Source organism: Calliphora vicina, chromosome 2 (assembly GCF_958450345.1).
Source record: "Calliphora vicina chromosome 2, idCalVici1.1, whole genome shotgun sequence".
Classification (NCBI taxonomy): domain Eukaryota; kingdom Metazoa; phylum Arthropoda; class Insecta; order Diptera; family Calliphoridae; genus Calliphora; species Calliphora vicina.
Window position 1 is genome coordinate 3,567,828 of NC_088781.1, and position 24,540 is coordinate 3,592,367.

A 24,540-nucleotide genomic window follows, 5' to 3' on the forward strand; every position below is an offset into this window, starting at 1 on the left:
TTTTATATTTTGTTTCATATTGTTTGTTTTATTTTCTTAAAATCAAATTTTAAATTTTATTTAAAAAAAAATTAACGGATATTTTAAACACATAAACAATCTAAAGATATTCATTATTCTTAATACAAAATATAAAAGTAGAATCAGAGACAACACATAAAATAATAAAAAAAAAATCACAAATAAGGCTGGTTTTAAAAATAAAATGAAAAAGAAAGTAATACCATCACAGGCAGAAATTAATTAATAAAGCAAATTTGCATCAATTAAACAATTTTTAAACAATAAAAAACAATGTCACCGAAAATATTTCAAGGACAAACTACCGAAAAATACTTATTAAACCAGTTTCTTGATTGCATACATTAAATTTATAGCATACAATGATTTGTATGAGCAACATCATAAATATGTTGTTATGATTTGACCGAATATGTTTTTGGTATTACTTTTTTGTTGTTTTGAAAGGAAATTATAATCAAAATATAAAAAAAAAATAATCAAACAAAAAAGGTGGTCTTTTAAACTGCTTTTCAATCTTCTTCCTCATTATCATCATCCTAAATCATCGTCTATCTCAATATATTTTTGTTTTGTTTCATTTTATAATTAATTAAATTGTTTTAACTTAACGCTATATAGATTTTTCTTAAAATTATATGAAAATTCATCATCCGCTGTCTTTTGCGCAGATGCTTCCCATTTTCATGTTGTTGTTTTGATGCTTTCTTGTCGTTATTCCTGTCTCCGCGTATTCAACAATTTTACGACACCGAACTAATTGCATTGTGTGGTGAACCCATTTGTATAAGAACTTTATCTAACCATTGCAATGGACCATGTAAATGGATTTCTATCCAGCACGGCGTTGAGGTCACGTCCTGCCGATGATATTCAGCACCCCAGCCTTTGACAAATGACATGCGTATTGTACACATTTTTGTTAGTTCATAAACGGCCTCGAAGCCATTATTAACGGATTGTGATAGTAGTTGAGCAAATTCTTGATTATTGAAAATTTTCAATGAACAACCAGGTGGTATTTTGCACACAGTGCTAGGATGGAAGCCGTGATGATAATTACAATTGCGTGATTGCACAAAGATGGCTGAATCGGAGAGGCATTCAGCATAAACTTCGCCGGTAACATAATAGAGATGAACACCTTTTCCTGTAATTGAGACGTAAATAAAATGTGTGAATTATTTCTGCAACATATTCCATTACCAAAATACTGACTTTTGTTTTTATATACAAAACATTGAACATTGAAAACTAGATGGTCAGAACTCAAAATTTTAGTTTTTTCATATAACTAGTCTTATAAGTTTTCCTAAATGTCTGTTTTTTTGGAGTAAGAGAGATTTGTTCTTGTTAACATATTTTACTTTCAATTTAACCTACCTATATGACGTCTGGTGTTCTCGATTGTACTGTTACGATTAACGTTACTCAACTGTCCCAAACAGCAACGATCTGAATTATTAGAAGGATTTGTAAAACCATCAACAATTACTGAACTATTATTGCAATGAAACACTTCACCCACACGACAATTCAACTCATAGTAGGCAATCGAAGCCCAAAATGCTGGTTCTTGATAACTAACCTGGGCAACATCGCCCATCGGAGCGTCTAACATTTGTGAACCATCATTGGGATTATTTGAATTGCCATCCTCTGAAGGACTGTAGGCCGGGGGTGGCGTCTCGGCCATGCTACTGTATGGTGAATTGGGATTGGAATTAGCAGAGCTAGGACTGCCAACCGATGTCATAGGCGGGCTATTGGGACTGAGATGATTGTTAAAACCGGCCGTTGAATAGCTGACATTGTGTGGCATTGTCGATTCGCCGATATTGTTGAACTGTAACATTGAATGGCCCGGTGCGAATTCCGAGTGACGCGGTACTAATACGGGCGGTAATACGGGACTCTCAACACGTTTATAATGGTAAGGATTAATACACACTTCTTTTTGTTTAGCACTAAAGGGATATTGACATATCTCTAAGGGTTTGAGTTCATGATGTGACTGTAGATCAGGCCAACGCCAGACACGACAATAAATGACATGTGGCAGGCCTTTGCGATGTGAAACCTAATAAAAAAAATAATGAATTAATCAATTAAGTAAAAATTATGTGTTAATTTGTTTAAACATTGATAGTTCTCACCTGTAGTCTTCCATCTAATGATCTAGGTATAGTCACACATTTGGATGGCTGTCCTGGACATGATAATGCCCTTTCTAATTCCTCTATGGCTCCTTGTCGTTTTTTTAACTTTTTCACCAAACTGTCGACTGCTTTTTCGGCCCATTTCTCCTCTTCATCGCCCTGTTTCCAACCGAGCAATTTCTTTACAGCTGGGGAAGTGAAAGTAAAAAGAGCTCCTATTTTTGACATTGCACTGCTTGAAGTTGATTCAACATCATCGGTATCCATTCTGTTTAATGTGGAATTTACCCGAAAACCGGGATAACTGCTGGAAGTCGAATAATCTGAAAAACAAATGCATGGAAAAGTTTATATTTGTTTTTTTTTTAATTATTTCTCATATGTATATGTATGTAGTTATGTAGATAAGTAAAATATTTAAGTTAATTTTGATCTCAAATGGTTGGAATAAAACAGAAAGGTTTGGGTTTGTATTTATAATTGGTCTTATAACTTATATAAGGTGATTTTATATGACAAGCAGTCATCGATAAATAGAATTCCATATCAATCCAAAGCTAGAATATATATAAAATAAAAAAGAAAATGTTCATTCACATTTAGTGAGCCAGGCCCTTAATTTCCATAAAAAATTTATTTTATTTTTAAAGCATGTTTCAGCTCATTTTAAGGTGCCCTATAGCACCCACCTTACATTGTGTACTCCATTAATCTTGTTTTTTATCTTAAACTAAAAACATTTTTTTTTGTGGAACAGTATGCTTAGACATTTTACAATAAGTACGTTGTTCTATTAATTATATTCAAAACATGTTTCTATTTTAAAATTACATAATCTTTGTTTTTCCTTTATAAATAATTTCAACGAATACCGAAACGGAGGTATTCGTTGAAATTATTACCGAATATTGGTATTAAACCGGTTTTTTGCCTAATTCGACTCTAAAATTTTAGTTTTTCACCGTATTTTATTTCAATTTTAAACATTCTAGATAAACTCACCAACATTTATTGTTGTGGGATAATAGTCTAGTTCCTAAGTGTATTTCATTGACTGCTTAAACCAGATCATCACCAAATCTTTTTTTACAAACTACATTTTGAGTTGGAAAAAAGCCTGCCAATTGTAGTAGGAGAAGTGTAAGAAAATATATAAGCATTGTTTATTGCAGCTTTGATATTTTTATTTTAAAAATAAATCTAGAGTGTTTCTAATTCTGATTTGCTCTAAAGTTGTTTTTATAAAATATCTTTAGCTTACCTAAAGCCTTTGAGAAAAGGTTTCCAGGTGATCTGGCCTAAGCAAACAGTGAAATGCCCATAGGAGTTGGCTAATTATCTCCCAACAATAAATTTCAGTGAATATATATAAAATATTTAAACTAGATATAAAATCTGTCAAAAAAATTAATTTCTTTCGTGAATGGAAAACAACAATTTTATGTGTTTTTCAAAAAATTATCTGCGAGGTTACAAAAGTCTCAAAGTAGTACAAGAACCTTAACCAAAGTTCAAAAATAAAAACCACACAAACAAACAATGTTGCAATATAGTTTTTAAAATAATATAAATCTACAACATAATATTGCGTCTATTACAACGTGTGAGGTATCTACAAAATATGTATTAAGTAGTTGTAGAAGTTGCAACTTCTTTTGTTAAAGACACAAAATTCACTTATTGCATGACATACGACAAATTCATGAATTAAAATAACTATTAATTTTTGCATAATTAATAATTTAGTTTTGGTAGCTGTAAATAATTAAAGTTTAAATGAACTAGAATGAACTTAATTGTTTTTAAAGAAAAAATGTTCATCTAATTTTAATAAAATAAACGATCTTTCAAAAAAAAAATTGATCAAGGACACGGCACGAAACGAATATTAGTTTACTTTTTATAGTTCAATAAAATTTATTTGTGGAATTAATAGCATTTAATTAAATGCATTGAAAAGGCTTGTACAATTTAGTTAAGTGTTAATAAAGCTGTATTACTATTTTATATTTGATTTATTGCTTATAACACATAAACGTATGCAAGTCTGTTATTTGTTTACTGTATCCCAACCACTATTTATTTTATGTGTAAATTTGTGTAAATGATTATGGGTGGTGTTTGATGGAGTTAATTTTGCTTTGTATGAATATCAGTACCAACACTGATGAATATAGGTAACGTAAAAAATCGTACGCATTATTTTAATACTGAAAAACAACTTGTAGTCTTAGATATAAATATTGCCATTGAGTAAAGTGTTATGATATAGTGGGATTATTTAATTGGTTATTGGCTCTTTAAAAGTACTCCTAATTCATTATTATTATTGGCGACTTTAGTTTCAAACGTATATGTAGCATAATAAAGTTGTAATATAAATTATTTAAATTAGTACCTACTAGTTTGAAGAAATTTAAAAATGCTCCGAACAGTTCCAAAAAGAAATGTATTTCAAATCTACACTAAACTATTTATTGAACATTTGTTTGCACCAGTACACTGTGGTTCTAATCCCAAATATAGCTGGACAATTATATTATAATAGCTAACTTTTATTTAATCTACATTTTACTTTATTGGTGCACACTTTTGCTTTATTTCAGTCCTTTAAAGTTAGGTCTTACATAAAAAAGATTTAAAAAAATAATATTATATAGCCACAAAAATGACCGCCGAAGTCCGTCTAATGACTATGATTATCTCTTAAGCCTACTTATGGGGAATGTGTAAATTTTTGATATACATACACATTTTCAATTTTAGCGGAAAATATTTGTTAGATAATTTTCGACACCATTTCTAGTTAAATGAATTTCACTGTATATACAATTGCTCAATTAACAATTCATATTGTCACAATGTCCATTAGGACATTATGACAATATGACATGATAGGAGACCTTGTGATTTGACCAAAATTGCATTTTTGTCTAAATGTTTTTACATATTAATTATTAATTTAAATATTCCCAAAGAATTAAAGGGAAAATTTAAAATTAATATGGCATTACTATTTTTATGAAAACGTCACAATCCTTAAGCATGTCAGACGTAGAATTTGAAAAAATAAAGAGAGAATGAAACTACCTTCTATTTTTCTACTATGGTTGGTACTGCAAACACATTCATAGCAATAAATACTTTATTATACATACATATTTTCATAAATTACTTTATGCAGAAAATACAATAAAAAAATGGGAAATTATAAAAATACTATCGTATTAAGGAATTATAATTAATAGATAAAATCACCACAACAAGAAAAACAACCAACAGCCGAAGAAACTACAGCAACTTATTGAAAAATTAAAAAAAAGTGTTTAAAAATTCTGATTAAAATGCAGGTAAGCATGCGCGTATTATTAAATTAATCAATCATAAAACACTAAACGACACAATGATTGTTTAATGATAAAATAAAAACAAAATAACAACAACAGTATCAACGTACATAACGAAGCGTAGAATTTAAAGCACTTCCGTTCGTTTTTGTTTATACGACAACTTCAACAACAACAACCAAACAACCTAAGACGAGCGAAAAAAAATCAAACCCAGTATTATTTACATAAATAACATTTGTAAAATTGAATGCATGTGTTCCTAAATACATTTTACTCTTTTTTCACTTCATTTTGTTTTGTAATGTAAAGGGAAATTAATTTTCTTAAAGTTTGTTTAATATCTCAGCAAACAATAATGGTTGTTATTCTACACATATTTTTCTCTTTATTCCATAGAAATTCTTCAACATTTTTTTTTAATTATTACAAAAATTATTACATATTTGAAATTACAATAATAAGGTATTCATTTAAAAATTTTCCAATTTTTTTTTAAATTAATACCCTTAATAATTAAATTGATTTATCAATAAAAAATACAAATGTTAATTTTTTTACAAAAAAAAATACACGTCCGATTGCATTAAAATATTTTTTTGCCTCTGTATAGTAAGGTAAAGTTCGTAAACTTTGCGAAAAGACAACAAGAATGAAATTCGAAATAATGAATAATAATGATTATCCTAAACAATAGAAATTTCCATAAATCATTAAAAAAATCAATAAGATATATTCAGGAGAATTGTTTAGCTTTAAAAAAATATATAAAAAATAAAATATAATCATATCAACACAATCATCGATATTTACTTGACTTGAAAATCATGCATCTGTAACTATAATAGATATTATTTCTATAAATGTTATGTAAAATTCACAAAACATCGTGGAATATTTTGGATTAAGGACAATTAACTACAAATAAAGTAAGTTCGGGTAATATGGTATAGGCGGGTAATATGGTATAGCTACTTTTCTCTAAAACTAAGAGCATAGGAGTAACAGTGCCAAGCTTAATGATCTCAGAAAATTAAAATTGGATGAGTGTACTTCATTTTTGCAGGTCATGGAAATAGTCAGTTATAAAAAATTAGCGTGATCTTATAGACTTTTTTGTGATCTGTTAAAAATTATTTTTTTCTAAAATCACGTGTTTTAAACTTCATTAATTTAATTTTAAAGTCAAATGGGAATATTTTGCTATTGAATAACACATGCAAAAATATAGCATATTTAGTGTATATGTCTACTTTTATAATAATTTCAATAAATCACTCGGTCGGCTAATGTGGTATAGCTAAGAATTTCAAGCAAATAATATGCCAAAGAAATGTGAAGTATGAAAATGGGCAGCGGTAGATTTGAAGAAAGCTATCTGAGCTATTAGAAACAACAAATGGACATTTTTTTCGCATCAGTCATTCAATGTCTCCTACGAAGCGAATAATGTATTGAGGAAGTTCTGGTAAGCTTGGTCAGCCGCCAACTTTAACCGCATACATTGAAGATGACTTAAATAAAATGCAACTCAATTACAAATTAAAATACTATGCATCGGTTATGTGGTTTAGCATACAACATCAACAGAACATGGTATACCACATTACTCGCCAATTTTTTCAATAGCTTGTTTATGGGTTTTTTTCTCTTTTCCCAAATTTCTCTAAAACTTGAACTTAAAAGGCTTTTTTACTTTCATGTATGTAAACCTAACACTTGTAGTAGAACACCAGCTGAGAACTGTTTCAATCGAGTTAAGATTTTAAAAATTATAGTCAAATAAAAAATAGGTATACCACATTACCCGAACTTACCATACATATGATCAATACAGCGAAAACTAATTTATTTCAACTCTTAATTTACGAGCAATAAAATAAATTAACTCAAAGAAGCGTAAATATACTGATATAAATCACTGAATATTGATTTTGAACAACAAAATTATTTTTTTAACACAGTGTATAATTTTATACATTTTCAAAATATGATTTAAATACGTTATAAATTCTCAATAATGATGATCTATTTTTTAGTCTTGATATTTTGGTTAAATGCGTTTAAAGTTGGTTTATTAGTTCTTCTTTAAGTGTTTATCATAGATAATACAATATTGTTTTTATACATTTTAAAATTTTCTTTGTGAACATCAATAATACATTTTAGTAGAGTCCGACCGATTATTTGGTTTTGGATTAGGCCAAAAATTTGCCTAAAACCAGTATTAGGTCAAAATTTGGCTGAATAACAAAACATAGATTATGGAATTTATAGAGAAACAAGTTTTGAATATAATTAACAGAATATAAAAATTTATATTTTATTGATAAATACTAAGCATCTTGTAAAACAAGTGTGAATGGTACATTCGGTTGTACAATTCCCCAAAATAGTAGTTATAAAATAAAGATTCAAAAAAAAAAATGGTGACAAAAAATGTAATGAAATTAATAGTTTGAAAAGTTTGTTTGTTTCTGATTATGCAGAATACTGATTTTTGGGCAAATATTAGGTACGATTCGGTTTCGTCCTAAAAAAAATGGGCTCTACATTTGATATATCGAGGGACAATATTCGATGCCCTCATGTAAGATAGAGTTTTTGATGGCAAGATTTCTAATATAAATAAAACATATATGTATGTATAGTTGATTGAAGTAGCAAATTAATTTCAATTTAAATATTTAAAAATAAATTATTTAAATTTAAAAATATAATTATATACATATAACACACTTAAAAATATACTGTCGATAAATGTATGAACATTTATAAATTTTTAATTCGAATTCAAAATGATTGCCAATAGATTTTTATGATTTTGTTTCATTTAAGAAATGTAAGATTTCACCTAAATCAAAATTGTTTTTTTTTTCAAAGTAAGTACTTCTCCATTTATGATGGGTTCTATGTCGTTTTATTTATTATATTATCTATGAAATAGGGTTTTTAAGAGTTTTCTTGAAAACCAAAGTAATAAATTTCAAATATCTTATTTGATAACATTTTAAGCTAAACTAAAAATACAATATAAAAAAACAAAAAAATACAAAAGTAAAACGCACACATGTTGGAAAAATGGAAGACTCGATATAATCCAATGGAAAAAAATATATATTTATAGATGACTTTATTCACTTCGAAAAGTTCGTTTCTTTTTTGCACTTTATATTTTACACAGTTGACCCTCCTCAAAGTGTAGCTCGCTCAACATATGACAAGATTGTAACATGTTTTGTCGCCAGCAACGTCGTCAGATCAAGGAGTAAAACATGTGATTTTAATTTATGAGATTATAATTATAAAAGCACTCTAACTACACTTTAAACATTATAATAAATTGTGCATATATGCCATAAATTAATAATGCATAATAAACAAAACGTATGTATCATTTTTTAATAAATTCAAACATTTTTATTCTGCATCTATCTATCTCTGATCTGTCTCTTAATCTACGTAGATGTAATATTGTTATTATTGAGAGTTTTTTATTTATTTATTTTTATTATAAATAGATAGAAGTTGATTTTATTTTTTATTTTTTTTTGTTTTAATTTAAATGTACACATGTATGTAATATATTTTTCAAGTTTTTATATTTCGAACACAACAGTATCTAATGACATTTAGTTTAGATTTTCTTATTGTTTTGTGTGGCGTAAAACTCGCGCGCGCGATTATTGAAAAAAACGACGATGTAAACGATTAACGGTGTAAATAACGACTGAGACGGTGAAATGTGCAAACATACACATAATCAAACAATAACAACAAAGCAACAACTACAAAAACATTCATTGAAAACACAACGTCAAATCTAAGGAGCATTTGTTGTTGTCGTCGTTTCTGTTGTTGTTAGTTAGATTGATTGACTGTCTGGGCTAGTGAGTGAGTGAGTGAGTGATGAACATACAGAATGATTAAATTCAAGCAGCATAAAGAGAAATTTTACATATTTAAAGTGTGACTAACGAACTGACTGACTGAGTGACTGAATAAATGACTGAGTAATGCGTCTGTCTAGTCCCTTTCGAATTATAAATGCAACAAATCATAGCGCCCTCCCTACAATATATTGCAGTTTAGCTAACAACTACTATGATTTGTAACATTCTAATTTGAAGATAGTCCCTTCACTTTCTAAGAAGAATATAATAGATTTAAGGACTCCTTTCATCAGATACCTGTAGGGCAGGGATGAAAAATTTGATATGATCGTACATACTTTTTTCATACATACTACTTATTTCATATTCAAAAGTAACGTAGTACTCACGCTACTCATTTGATTTTTTCAAACAATTTTCACTATTTTATGTAAAACTACAAATTTTCTCATTATGTTATTTGCTGTTTGATAGAAACATGTCCCTTCATGAAATTTTAATTAGAGCATTTTTATATAGAAAACTGTATTTTCTATAGAAAATAACAGTATAACAATGTTTTCCATAGGAACTGTTGGTGTATAACAGTATTTTTCATAGAAAATTTCGTGTTTAACACCACATAACTATGCTAATAAAAGTATTATTTTGATACCGAATAAAATTGTGTAATTCGATTCGAAAAGAAAATTATTTCAATTTGTATACTTTATACATGGAAATTCGAAAATATTTTCTTTCGAATCGAATTATACAATAACTCCCTGCATTAAAGTAGGTTTTCAGAAATCAATTAAGTTACCATATTCCTAATTGTAATTATTTAACGGAATCAAAAAAAAAAATATTAGTTTTCGTCTATAAATCGTAACTTTGTTAATATTTTTATTATAAAAATTAAATTTTTTATTTTTATAAATACAAGACTTATCCAGTTGAATTGTATAACTATAAATTTATTTTAAGGCTCAATTATATTGTAAAGTATATTAACATAACAACAGATTTCATAATTTAATTAGTATATAGGTGGATGATTAATAACAATTCTAAAAAAGTAAAGGTTGTTATGTAGTAATTTAAAGTGCTTAAAAGGTCGGTCACTATCTGCCAACGAGAACAGTTTTCACTTGCATTAGTATTGTTTAAGTAAATTCAATAATAGTGAACCACAAGAATTATACAACAAACTAACATCATAGCAACATTACACCATTTCCTATTAAACAATTAAGTAAAATATCTCCTATATAATATATTTTCAGTATTTAATAGAATCTTTTATAAGTTGAATATTTCAATAATTTGAAAAAAACTTTATGATTTTTTCAATTCATAATAATTTTTTTCAAATTTCTGAATTTCGAATGGAAGTTGTGTATCCAAGAAGAGAACAATATTCCATTTAGACCACAAACAATGCAAGTGGTGATGAGAGATACTATCACATAATACATGCATGCATACAAACAAACCAAGGCAGAGTAACATAAAAAGAGGGAAGTTTGAATATCGACAGTGTACAAAGAACAGAATATTTTAAAAGGCTTATACATATACAATAGGTTGGCCCCACAAAAATAGTTAAGGTACTATTTTCTCTACATAATTGGTCTTAACTCGAAATTATTTTCATTCGATTCAAAGGCTTCTCATATTATTTCAATCCTTTGAAAAAAATCAAAACATATTTTTTTTTAAATATCGGAAACAATTTTTACTTTAAAAATCACCACGGTTTTTGCCTCCAAACAAACCGGGCCACCCTTATGTACATAAGTAGTAATAATAATGACAGCATATGTCTTGGTTTACCACACTGCTGACAAAAGTAAACAAACAACCAAAGCCAAATATGATACGCGCGTTTCACGTACTTGTACATTTAATACAAGCACATGTACTATATAAAAACCGAGGAAGTTCAAAACAAATCATAAAACTTAGTATTTTTCTCAGTAAATCAACAATTGTTTTAAGAGATAGAATAGTATAAATGTACATTAATTAATTGTAAACAAGTTATCGTTTTTTACTGTAGCGTCTGTATTTTCTAAGATATTTTTTTAGGCTTTTCTTTAATAAAAATTTCAATATATTTTTCTTCTAAAAAATAAGTTTTGTCCGTTTTTAATATTTTTAATTCATGTACAAAAGTCGGCATTTTAAATATGTATGTTTCACCTAAAAATACCCACTTCATTAACAGTACATTGCAAAATCTTTTTCATTTCCTTTTTTTGTGCTTTTAAGATGACAAAAAATCAATTCGGTGCATTCTTAAATAAATAAATAACAAAATGAAATGGTATTTTAAGACAGTTCTAATGAAAATGTATTGTTGGTGAAATGGTAACACTTCTAGTTTATACTGTAAAAGCATTAACATCCATCCGTCCATTTACATATCTCCCATTGCTGATCTACATGAATGAATGTAGTCGTCATTTGTGCAATTTATTTATTTTTTTTCTTTATTCAATATAAAACAATCTTATTTAAAATGTTTATCATACTCGTAGTGTATTTTAATTTAAAAATAAACAAGTGAATTTCTTTTCTTTAAACAGTAGAAGGGCTCTTTCATGTACAGATTTTATATAAATTTAAGAATATACAAATTAAATTTCTTATTCACCTTACATGAATCGGAACCATCAAAACTATGTTCTTCCAAATTTGTTTAAAAGTGGTAAACAGCATTGTATACATACATATAGGTAAAAATGTTTTTTAATATGAAAATTTCATTGTTCATGTATTTGACAATAATTTGACATGAGATTATTGTAATTATTACTATTAGCTATTATTACTATTAGCAAAGGAACCAAGAAATTGTGTAACATGCAAAAAGTAAAGAATATTACAGATTTCGTACAGCAGAATATAGAAGCATTTTTTAACGATATTTTAATTCGAAAGTCCGGCATCATAGAAAATTTTAAAATAAAAAGAAAAATACCTGTAATTTACAAAAATTGTTCTGCATGTTGATTTATGTACACATATAAAAATCTAATACATAAATATAAAAAAATATATTCGAGTTATCCACCAATTATGGAAAATAAAACAACGATGCTTACACAAACTTTTTTTTATAATATCGTGACAGGATATTAAATAAAATTCTTACGAATAAAAAACAAAAGATATTTACAAACAACATGCAGTTGATGCAAAAAAATCCGTCCCTTTTAAAATCGAAGTGTTAAATCAAAAACCCTACATGACAAACGAGGCATATTTTTACAAAAATTTTATACTTAAGAAATGAAAAAAAAACCTAACAAATTTGCATGCTAAGAATTGTCGATATGTCACGTACAAATACAAACAAATGGAAACACAACAACTCCATCACACGCAGTTTACAATAGGAGAAGTCGTCGTAATCGTAATCGTCATCGTAGATTTTTTTTTGCACATACAAGTAAAATAACAAATTAACCCTTAAATGATACAAAGTTTTTTGTTTTGAAACACACAGTAGGTAGAAATTGTTGTATATTTTCATAGCTGTAACTTGTGAATATAAAATATAAATATTTTTTATATTATTTTAGTTTTTGTTTCCAATTATAAATATTTATTTTCAAAATTATTTACATATTAGTTAAATAAAGTATCTGTCTAATTTATTAATAATATTTACAGTTAAATTTATGCATATCTTTTAAAACCAAATAAATTATAAATGAAATCATTTTATATTAGTTTAATTAAATTATATTGATATTTTTTTTAGAAAATAGAAAAATTTTATATATTCAAATATAACAAGGTTGAATAAAATTTAAATTTATTTCATTTAGATACAAACAAAATCAACTAATTTCTTTGGAATATTTATTCATACAAAATACAAAAAACTACAATTATTCAAACAAAAAATGATTGAATAGAAATAATTCTAATAAAACTTTAGAAATATTTTTATTTCTCACAAATTTGAAACAAATAAATTTATTTTTCCAAAAATTACTGAATAGAAATAATTCTAATAAATGTTAAAGAATATTTTTATTTCACAATAATACTGATGTATAGTGTCTTCTGATTGCATTCTGAGTTGAAAAAGTTATTTTCGAAACGAATTACAAATTTTTTTCAGATTTAACTTGTTTTTTCTTAGTTTGGGAATGGAAAAATTCCGGGAAATCTATTTTTAAAAACTACTACTTAATCATTGATTATCACTAGAATATGGACACAGATTAATAGTTTCAATTGCAGGTTTATTATTAATTTAAATTGTGAAGAACAAAATTCATGAATTATTTTTAAAAACTGTTTTTAAAGTAACTAGTTGTTCAAAATTATCATCTTACACGGCATTCCTCCTAGGGCTATTTAATTACCCTGCAAGTGAAATTAGACTTCAAAATATCGTTGAATTATTTTTGAGCATTGTTTTTTCTTTATTTATAGCAAACGGAGGATCTTTTTCTAATCATCGAAAGAAAAATATTCATCGTCCGAGCTCATTTTCACACACAAAAATATTTTTTTATAAAATTGTTCAAAAATTAAACAAATAAAATAATTCAAAGAAAGTTTTTATGAATAAAAGTATTCTAAATTTTTTTTTGAATATTCAAAGAAAATTGCTTTGAATAAAATCTATCAACAAATTTTCGAATAAGTAAAATAATATTTTATTCATAACTAGTTGAATAAACTAAATTAATATTTCATTTTTACTATAAAAATATAATTTGAAAATAATTACGTTTTTATATTGATTAGAATATTTTAAAATCTATTCATTATATAATAAATAAAATACAACTTATTGTTACTAAAATACAAATACTATTAGTATAATTTTATAAATGTTTATTCAAAACTTTTAAGTATAATTTATTTAATATCGTATTCTATTGAAATCAAATAATATTTAATGCTTTATATTCTGAATAGATATATATTAATTAGTATCCTATTTTGAATAATATAGAATGATTTCAATATAAATTTATTTTTTTAAACATAACTAAAATTCAAAAATAATTAAGTTTTTGGAAATATTTTGAATAAAAATATTCACAATTTACAGCTATGATATTTATCAAACCTTTCAGATATAATAATACATACAAATCGTTTGCAACTGCAATTTTCCTTCAAAAATATTTTGATGCCACTAGATTTAATCGATTAACTTCAAAAAATTTTACTAAAAATATGCAGCCTAAATTTTCTTCACAGAGAAAATTTACAAATTTTTTGATTTCGCTTAGCTTTTGAATGAAGACTTGTGATTTTTTTAAATTTGTGTATATATTATTATAGCCGATTGTTTGTTCAATTAGAAACAGCTGAGAGACAAACCATTTTTTTACAACATTTTGTAAAATCTGAAATTTTGTAAAAGCCCTTTTCCAAACAATATCTTGCTTAATCTTGCAAAAATCCTTAAATAGCTAAATAACAAATAGTACTCAATTAAGAGCTTATCTTCCATAAACAGTTTTTAAAACGTTCAGTTAAATTTCATGTTCTTGGTGTCAAACTGCTAAAGTAAAAATATCACGAAAAAGATATGTGTTTAGCATGCCAAAATTACATTATATAAAAAAATATGTTTTGCACGAAGAATTACAATCATGCTGAAACAAATTATGAAAACGACTGTTCTAAATGTCGAGATGTTCAGTGTAAAAGTGTCATCAATACGAAGAATTCTGTTAAAAACGTTTGATGCGAAATGGCAACAAAAAGCAATTAAGGGTTAAAATTATAATTTAGTTGGGGCGCCGCCCGCTGAAGCAAAAAAAATATTTTAAGAATAAATATTAAAATAAACAACAATTATTCAGCCATCCATCCATCCACAACACAACGTATAAAGTGTAAATTAAAACTAAAACCAAAAAAGAGGGAATACATACAAACATACGAATTTTACGGAACAAAATTACCTAAAAAAACAAACAACAAACAATCTTTTAGACATGTGTATATTATGCAGATTTTTAATTCCTCAATTATTGGGAATAAATGTGTATGTATGTGCTGCCGTGCCGATACAAGTGTTTATAGCCTGTATACAAGCTGTAAATGTAAACGTCATCACAATGCATACATATCATAATCACCCTATAGTCTTGATGAAATAGAAAATTGGTGGACAGAGATTGCAATCAGTATGTAGTACAAAGAAGTAAATGTACACATAGGATATGTTAAAGTTACAATTCAATTAAAGAAATCGTGTATATTATATATTACTCGTAATACAACTTTACTTTAAGACAAAAATATTTAAAAAATGTACATTGAATGCGAAATCGGTCGGATTTTTTTTTAAAATTAAAAACCTTTCGATCGGTTTAGGAATCTTCTGTTGTAATCAAATTTCAAATTCAGAAAAGTTATAATTGAAAAATAATACTCTACCGCAACAACAATTAACTAATGCAAAACACGTCGTTCAATAAACAAAGAATTAAATTTTAACAACAATGAAATCCTTGAACATAACACACAACAACGTAACTTTTTAATGATTAAAATCACAATATAAAATAATAAATAAAAATGTACTACCATAAATCATATATTGGCAAAGTAAGAGTTATAGAAAACAAAAGTGGGAGTATAATGGGATTTTTGTGTAATTGAGCATACGTAAATACACTTGTATATCGTCACTTTAAATACAAACGGACGTAACTACACTTTTATTTTTTTTGCAGGAGAAGCAAAAAACGTTATACAGTAATTTTTGATCGCAGGGGTCTAAAAATTTGAGTGAGCATGAATGAAGTTTGATAAAAAGAACCATAATCAATCAAAAACTCGATTTTGAAATTTTGTGTAGTTACATCCGTTTGCATTTAAGGTGACGATATGTAAGAGGAAAGGTAAGGGTAGAAAGAAAACCGTGCTATTTTCATATATAGGGGTTTAAAATTTTTGCATTTTTAAACTATATACATACAAAATTATATATTTGCTTTGTTTGAAGCATACATATTATGAAAGATAGAGAAATTGAGACAAGGAAATTTTGCGCAAACAAACATAATATATGTAATTTACATACATTTTATGAAAATTTGGAATAATTATTCATTAATGTACAAAAATCACGCAATTATAAAAACAACCAACATACAATAACTGAAATAAAAAATCCCTAGTGATATTTTACAAAATTTTTGTTCATGAGGGGACAAATTTATGGTTTTGTTATTTTAGGCCGACTAACTTCGGGAAACATATTTGTTAGATTTACAAATAAAATACTAACAATAATAGGTCTGTTCATTTACTTTCCCAGTAAATACTTGCAACGAGATAATAAAATCAAAATTTACAAAATTACGCTCTTAAATTCTCAAATATAGTAAAAAGTAAATGCATGGCAGAATCAACCAGGTACAATTATTAGGGAGAGTTGTCAATATTTACCCCTACAACGTCAAATAAAGCATTTACTCTCATCACTTTTTATTTTTTTTCGCGATGTTTTGCACGTTATATTAAACAAACACATATTTATTTGGACAAATTTAAATTTGAATTAAATATTTCACGAAATAAAGTAAATACATAAAAATTTGTTTAATAAAACCACAAATTTATTTATTTTTGTTTTAGACATTTCGTTTTGCTTTTTTCTAATTTTCTTTTGTTTGACGTTATAGGGAATGTATAATTGAGAACATACTTTCCAATAATTGTACCTTGCTTGTTCTGCCATTAGTAAATGAACGCTTTTCCAGTAACAATTGTTTTATACACACAATTTTCTTATTTTATTCCTTTTAAAATGTATAGATACTCACATTATCTTAAATTTTATTGAATAATATGGGGAAAATATTACAAAAAGTCAAGGAATCATATCTTTCCTTTGGTGCCTTAAATTAGTCCATGATAGTTGTGCTGGCATATCAATTGACAACATTGACAAAAGTGTTTAAGTATGTACAGTAGCCCAATAAAGTCTACATACAGGAATTCAAATTAAATTTCTTTCGTTGAAAGCTGTATTTGTAAGTTAAAAGCAGAGTTGAGGGTAGTGCACTAAATGTTGAGTGCAATCAACATTTCACTAGCACTAAATATTATTTTAAAAAATATAGTTTTAACTAATTTTCATCAGCTTTAGTGGTAGTGAAGCATATATTTTTATCACTAATATTTTTTAGTGATAGTGATATTTTTTAACTATAAATCAATTGAGTGGTAGTGTAGAAATAAGCACTAAACTCAAATAGTTAAAAAATTTAACAATAACTAAAAAAAAGCTTCAATAATTTTCTTTGCACTAATATATTCAAAATTAGTGATCGTGAAGTTATTCCAGTTTAAACTAGAATATTAAATATACAGATGTTTGTTGAGCAAGCTTCAAAGTGTTTTTCAGCATCCGAAGAAATAATAACACAAAAAAACACTGATAATGTAGGATTCTTAGATTTTGGGGAAATTGACAGTAAGTGAAAAAGTTATTGAAGAAATTACTTAGTTTATTAACATCTTCAATATTAGGACCTTCAACCTTTGTTCAGAAAGATGGCATAGTGAAATACGTGCATTCCTTTTAAGCTCGGACACTGATATTTGCAGTCTCAAAAAATATCCAATAATAAGGCAAATGTTTTTTAAATTTAACACGCCTTTGGCTTCTTCTGCTCCAGTAGAGCGTTAATTTTCTTTTGGTGGAATGGTGGATTCTCCTCCGAGAAATAAATTAAGTGATTCGAATTTCGAAAAGCTTGTTTTACTTAAAGCCAATAGTCGCTAATTATTTTATGTGTAATTGCTTATTTCTCTTTTTATTGTAATTTGTATATTTATATACCGCTTTTACGTTTTTTCCTTAAATATATTAACTTAAACTATGAATAGAGTAAAACATTTCTTTGTTGAAAAAAATAGTGCAGGAATATTTTTTTAACTAAAAATTTTAGTGTAGAAAAAATTATTTCATTAGGCTGCAAAAAAAATATTTTAACTATTTTCAAAATATTATTAGTTAAAAAATTTTAACTACACTATCACTATTATTGAGTGAGGCTTATATTTTTCAACTCATCACTAAACATTAAAAAAATTAGTGAAATATTTTACACTACCACTAACTATTAGTGATAGTTAAAAATTAGAGTGCACTACCCCCAACTATGGTTAAAAGTAATGAAATATATGTTAGAAAAATTAAAACAACATCAATCACTTAAGTCGGGTTGAGCAACATTTCCTATCACGTCCAAAATTTCACCGTTATTAGAATTTTTGATTCTGAGTCAAATAACGAAATTTTTTTTTGGTTTTTTGGGCTTTAAGGTTTAAAATATTGTGAAACTTAATAGCCCCGCTCGATAAAGATAATAGCCCCGATCGATAAAGATAATTTTAGTATACTGGAAGCATTATCCCTAAATCGAAACCCTGATTCCAAGTATAAGCTAATTTTTTCATGTAGTGGCAAATATGCACATGTGAAAATATAAAGTTTCTTTCGACCTTTTGGTTATAGAATAAGTTACTGTAAGTTTGTTTTAATGTATTATTGTAGTTTTAATTTTTCTGGAATAATTAAAACTGTGCCAAACAAACAAGGCGCCTGTAGTGCTTAACACGGTTGCATTTAAAAAACATTTCCAAGAAATTGTCATCATGCGAAACCAGTACATAAATAGGTCTGTACATTAAACCTGCACTTAAAAAATAAATATACATCAGATGAATCCATATATCGTTAAAATCGAAAAATTGTTGTAAAAATAAAAACTTTTATTTTTTACCCAACTATACTAATTGTAATCGATTTCCGACAGGTACGTACTTTCCCGATTGGCTTAAAATTTATTCCTAAATTTGTATTAATTCCTAAGGGCAGGTCTAATGAACATAGTACAGCGACAAACAACAATGATAGACAAAGGAGATGAGATGAACATTTGTGCAGCTAAATAAACATTGTACTAAAAAAGGAATTTTACGTAGTTTGGTCTGTTATTTAATTGTAACTTGACTAATTACGCAAAAAGAAGAAAAGAGTTGACTGAAATAACAAGATAATAGCGATCAAAAAGCCTCAGACCGACAAAGACACAGCCTAACATTACATATAGACAAACACAAAAAATCTAAAAGGAAAACATTTATGAACTGAAGTTAGTGATTTTGTTTTTCGATCAAGGAATAAGTATTCGCAGATAAGATTTATGAAGAATTATAAAGCTTTTGGTATGAGAATACATTTTGAATTTCTTATTACAACTATTAACATTTTAATATAGTTGATCAGTGTTTTATTTTTCACAGTTCATACCATAGTGATGACTAAGTAAAAAATGTTTTGCAATAGCTTCATGGGTGGTTAACAGCAGAAGCAACTCTTCACATGCATCTAAGATATTGTCAGCAGATACCGGGCCAATTTTAAAAGTATAGACATAATTCTTTACATTTATCCTGGTTGCATTAAAGTGTTCATCAATTGAGTTATTTAATCAAAATCGTTTAAACGTTTTAAATTAAACTTTTCACCATCTACAACATCAAAACTTTGTAGGATAGAGTATGTAAATAAATAAACATGAAGTATTTTTTGTTGTTGTAAGTAATAAATAGTTAATCTGTATACAATGCTCTTTTGCGCCTGTGTGTAGGTTTTTTTTAAGAAATATATTTATACATTAATATATGAATGTATGAGTATAAATAAAACCCACAGTTATACTTGTCAGTGTCACAAACGATTTATATATTTGCTGGTGTTGTTTAAACCCCATATTCATAATCAATTTTTAAATTTATAAAAGGTTTATAAAACAAATTTTCCATACAAAATTTTGTTTAATAAACCTTTAATAAATTTAAAAATCAATTTTTAAATATCGGACTTTTATGAGCTAACCGAAAATTATGTTAACTCACTCCCAGGGCAAGTTTAAATATGTATAACATAATTTGATATAATTAAGCAAAAAAAGGTTGAGGAGCATAATATGTATATTTTATGCAAGATTCTGCAAAAAAAAATGCATTTTTCTATAAAAACAATGAAAATATGCAAAAATATGATTTCAAGCAGAAAGTTTGAAAATTTGCCCTGCTTATTGCTAAAGTAACACAAATATGATGCATAGTTGACCTTTTTTATTTTTAAAACATCTGACTTCTCTATAAGTATTGAACTAACTTTTTGCTCACTAAAAAAAAAGCAGAGATGTGCTATTTCTTTTATATCTGATTTCATCTCGAAGTCAACAGTATTTAAAAAAAATCTATGCTGAAAATAGTGGTATACTTTGCTAACGTTTTTTTAAGAAAAACTCCGTTTAAATAACGTGAACATAAAACTTTCCATGTATGTATTTAAATTATCGACTTTTTAATAAGTTTTGTCAAATGGTTTCATAGGTGTTAGTTTTTAGTGGGCGGTTGTACATGCATGGAGGGCGAAATATTAAAACTAACAAGAGTCGAAACTTACCAATAAAACCTCCATGGTTGTACTTTCAATAATAAATGAACAAAGTGTTATGTAAAACAAAATAAAGGAAGTTCAAAGAGCTGGAGATAAAGTAATAATAAAAGTAAATTATTAAAAAATTATGGGAGTGACGGCTTACAAGTTTTAAATAATACTACTAGTAAACACCGAATAACTTATTTAATTTACGACGTCCTTAACTAATTTGAAAATTGTTTAAATAACTATATTTAGTCAAAACGATATACAAAATATGCATTTCTGTTTTATAAGTGATAATTTTATTTTTCTCCTATTCACAATTAAATAAAACAGAAACCGCTGATAAGATTACAAATCATGTTGAAATCAAATGCACATCAAAAATGGTACCATAAAACAAAGCAAAGCACGACTACAATAAATTCTTTGTTTTTATTGTTCTGCCTGCTATTGATTGTTATAAGGTATTTTTAGAGATTTTAATGTATAAAATAAATCCATATCGCTGCTTAATTAATTTTCATATTTTTTATTTGCGACCCATAATGTACATATATATTCAGGATCGCTAGTTATAATCTATGTTAATTATCTTCCTTCTAGAGTTATGTCAAATTTGTGTAAATCATTTATATTTGCAGATTATGATTATGCGCATATGCGATGGTGTCTTTTTATCTATATTTGTATATAAAAGGAAGACAATTTCAATGGCGAAGATGTTTTAATACCACACATCCCAATGATTCCCACAGATATGCTATTTGAATTTACACGATTATAGTTTCCACGATCGTTTGGCTTTTGCAATGACTATTAATAAAGCTCAAGTTTGCGGCATAAATTTAGAAGTTTGTCTGAGCAAAAACACTAACAACGATGCAATAATACTAAAAGAAATATAATTTTGACGTTTATCATGCCAAAAATGTATCAAGTATAGACATAGGGAAAGATATTGTGTTGCAGTAAATACAATACAAAAATAAATTTAAATGAAAGTAGTTTCCTTCTTCTTCATCATTTCAACAAAAGTAGTCAAACTGGGCTATATAGCGATGAGCATATTTGCATGATTTATTTTATTTATATAAGACAAAATAATGTTCAAATTTTTAAATTTCACACTTACGATGCATCGTAAGTGTGAAATTTAAATCTCGATGTCGCACGGGACTAACTTTATATAAGTACCAAGATCATAAATCTTCTTGCTTTTCAGTAAGGTTTCTTTTATTTTAATTGTATACAAAATCTTTGTTTTCACTCAACATTTGGTAAGCGTTCTGCATGTACTTTCGACGCACTGATAACAAATGTTGTTTTTCAAAGTCGCACGGGACATCGGAAATATGTGATAATGCAAAGCAAAAACTTAAAGTTATTTGCAATCACAAAGTTTCTTATGCATTCCTTTTTGAGCCTTTGTACCCTCAGAAAGATTTTAGATATCAAAAGTCAATACATAATGTCTCTATTTAATAAATTGTATCAAAACAAAACGTGCATTAGAAATATTCAAATGAGCATTCGGATATCTCGAAATGGGTTATGAATAAATGGAAAATTTCTTTACATTATTTAATTTTGTTTGTTGATAAAACAAAGTGTTTTCAAACACTTTTAATTTTCTGGTCTCGGTAGACCTTTCGGTGGAAATGCCCATATGTATATGTGATTAATAAAATGCGATCTTCGATATATGGCATTCCAGCCGCAGCTAATGTATTTCTTTTATTTGACTGGTATAGCTCCAATATGCATCTAATTGTTTCAATTAGGGTGTTTGTATACTTTGTATAGGGGTATAGACGTATCGTCCATATATTGGAAGAGCAAAATCGATTTTGGAGGGAATGATAGAACGAGTGATGTTTAACATTGTTGATATGTGTATCATAATGTTGGGTGTATGACTTAAAAATGCGGATTTACAATAGATGGCGGATCTTTTGAACGCGGTTTTTGTTTTAATAACTTAAATGTCATTTAGAAGGATATCTATTTTTATTTATTCTCATTTAGCTATTGAACATTATAGTGTAAACGTTTTTTTGATTATAAGATGTCGAATTTTGTGCCACAAAGCGTCATATGCGGGAAGTTTTGATCACCAAAGCTTATGATGAATGTGTTCCATCGATTTCAACATGCGAAAGATGGTTAGAGTAGTTCAGAAGTTCTGATTTTGACACGGAAGTCAAAGCCAGCCAAAAAAGTTTGAAGACCAAGAATTGTAGGCATTACTCCATGAAGATTGTTGTAAAACTCTACAAGAGCTTGAAACATCATTGGGAGCTACTCAAGCAGCAGGATTCATCCAAAAGCAGGGGAATTGGGTACCACACGTATTGAATTCGAGAGACCTTGAAAGACGACTTTGCATGTACGAAATGATGCTTGAACGCTACCTATAAAAGAAATATTTGTTGCACCTAGTACATTGTTTACAAATTTTATTTCTGCAGATCATTCCAAACACGCAAATAATATTTCCCATACATTCTAATTACTTCCAAAAATCATTTCAAATTCGAGTATCAAAAATTAACTTTACATAAATTTTACAATTGAAGTAGGAATCACCTCCGGTATTAATGGTAACGATTCAACCTGATTGTATACATCAATTTTACCGTGTAATTAAAATGAGTCACTTTATTTAAAAAAAGACAACAAATATCAAAAAACAAACAAAATGCATATTCGAAGGTATGACATACAAAAATAATAAAATACGAACAAATTTCAAGTGGATTCATAAATATTTTTAATTACACTTTATATGAAATTTATTATTTTTCTAAGAAAATGCAAATTATATATGAATGCAACCAAAAAAATGTAAACTAATAAATAATTTTGCAAGACAACCAAAGGACATTTTGTTTGACATACAAAAAACTCTTACAACCATACGTACCAATTAGTAACAATTGTAACCAATTCTATACAAGAACAACAATTGTGCATTCATAACAACAACAATACAAGGAATATACAGAAAATATACAAAACATTACAAATGACAGTAGCAACAACAACCATAGACTTGATAGCTCGTTTCAAAGTCCAGTTTTTTTCCTTACAACAAAAAATCTGGAGAAAAATCCAATAATAATCCGTGTAAAAAATTATCTGGAATAATAAACTTTTTTGTAATAATTAAAAACAATTAAAGGCCATGACAAAATTACACACACTACAAAAGGAAAACAACCGCTTTTCGGTTAACAAAAAAGTCAAAGAAGCTCCTCTTCGTTGTTTGTAACCCCAATACAAAAATCTTTTTCTCACTCAGCCTCCGTTTATATATTACATTTTCTACAAATCATAGTTGTTTTGGTCGTCTATTCTTCTACATGATTTATATTTAGTTGTTATTTAACTTTTACTCACTTGTTTTATTCTATGTTTAATTAAATGAAATGTATTTATTAGTTTATGGTTTATTTTGTTCACAAAAACACTAAACTTTTTGTTAAAAATTTCTGTTTATCACGAATACAAAAAAATCTGACTCGGTAACTATTCGTGTTAACATTGCTTTAATAACGAGTAGTGATGTATAAAACTAACTTAGGTAACGAGTATTGGATATTCCAGAAAGTATCTGGTATCCGGTAACATACTTATCCAAGGTTGTATTGTAATGGCGTTGTTTATACATAGTG

At 27.3% G+C, this 24,540-nt stretch overlaps 1 protein-coding gene across 2 annotated transcripts; it reads right to left on the reverse strand.

Moving 5' to 3' along the window:
• Positions 1–24,407, reverse strand: Mad (Mothers against dpp). 2 transcript variants are annotated; one of them, XM_065499254.1, is made up of 5 exons: positions 24,266–24,386; positions 20,885–20,964; positions 2,178–2,503; positions 1,405–2,101; positions 1–1,171 (listed from the first exon to the last, which is right to left on the reverse strand). In XM_065499254.1, the coding sequence occupies exons 3-5, from the start codon at positions 2,445–2,447 to the stop codon at positions 765–767; spliced, it is 1,374 nt and encodes a 457-aa protein (XP_065355326.1). In that variant the 5' UTR covers positions 2,448–2,503; positions 20,885–20,964; positions 24,266–24,386; the 3' UTR covers positions 1–764. The 2 variants fall into 2 exon arrangements, with proteins under 2 accessions (XP_065355326.1, XP_065355325.1); XM_065499253.1 differs by lacking the exon at positions 20,885–20,964 and having other exon boundaries at positions 24,266–24,407.
• Between the last annotated feature and the right edge of the window lie 133 nt (positions 24,408–24,540).

What these genes read in the sequence shown, in the direction of transcription:
- Mad (XM_065499253.1), bottom strand. Translation starts at nt 2,447, where the DNA reads ATGGATACCGATGATGTTGAATCAACTTCAAGCAGTGCAATGTCAAAA. An exon ending in CATTAGATGGAAGACTACAG is followed by an intron (nt 2,102 to 2,177) that starts GTGAGAACTATC and finishes TTTTTTTATTAG; the next exon opens with GTTTCACATCGCAAAGGCCT. An exon ending in GAACACCAGACGTCATATAG is followed by an intron (nt 1,172 to 1,404) that starts GTAGGTTAAATT and finishes TCTCAATTACAG; the next exon opens with GAAAAGGTGTTCATCTCTAT.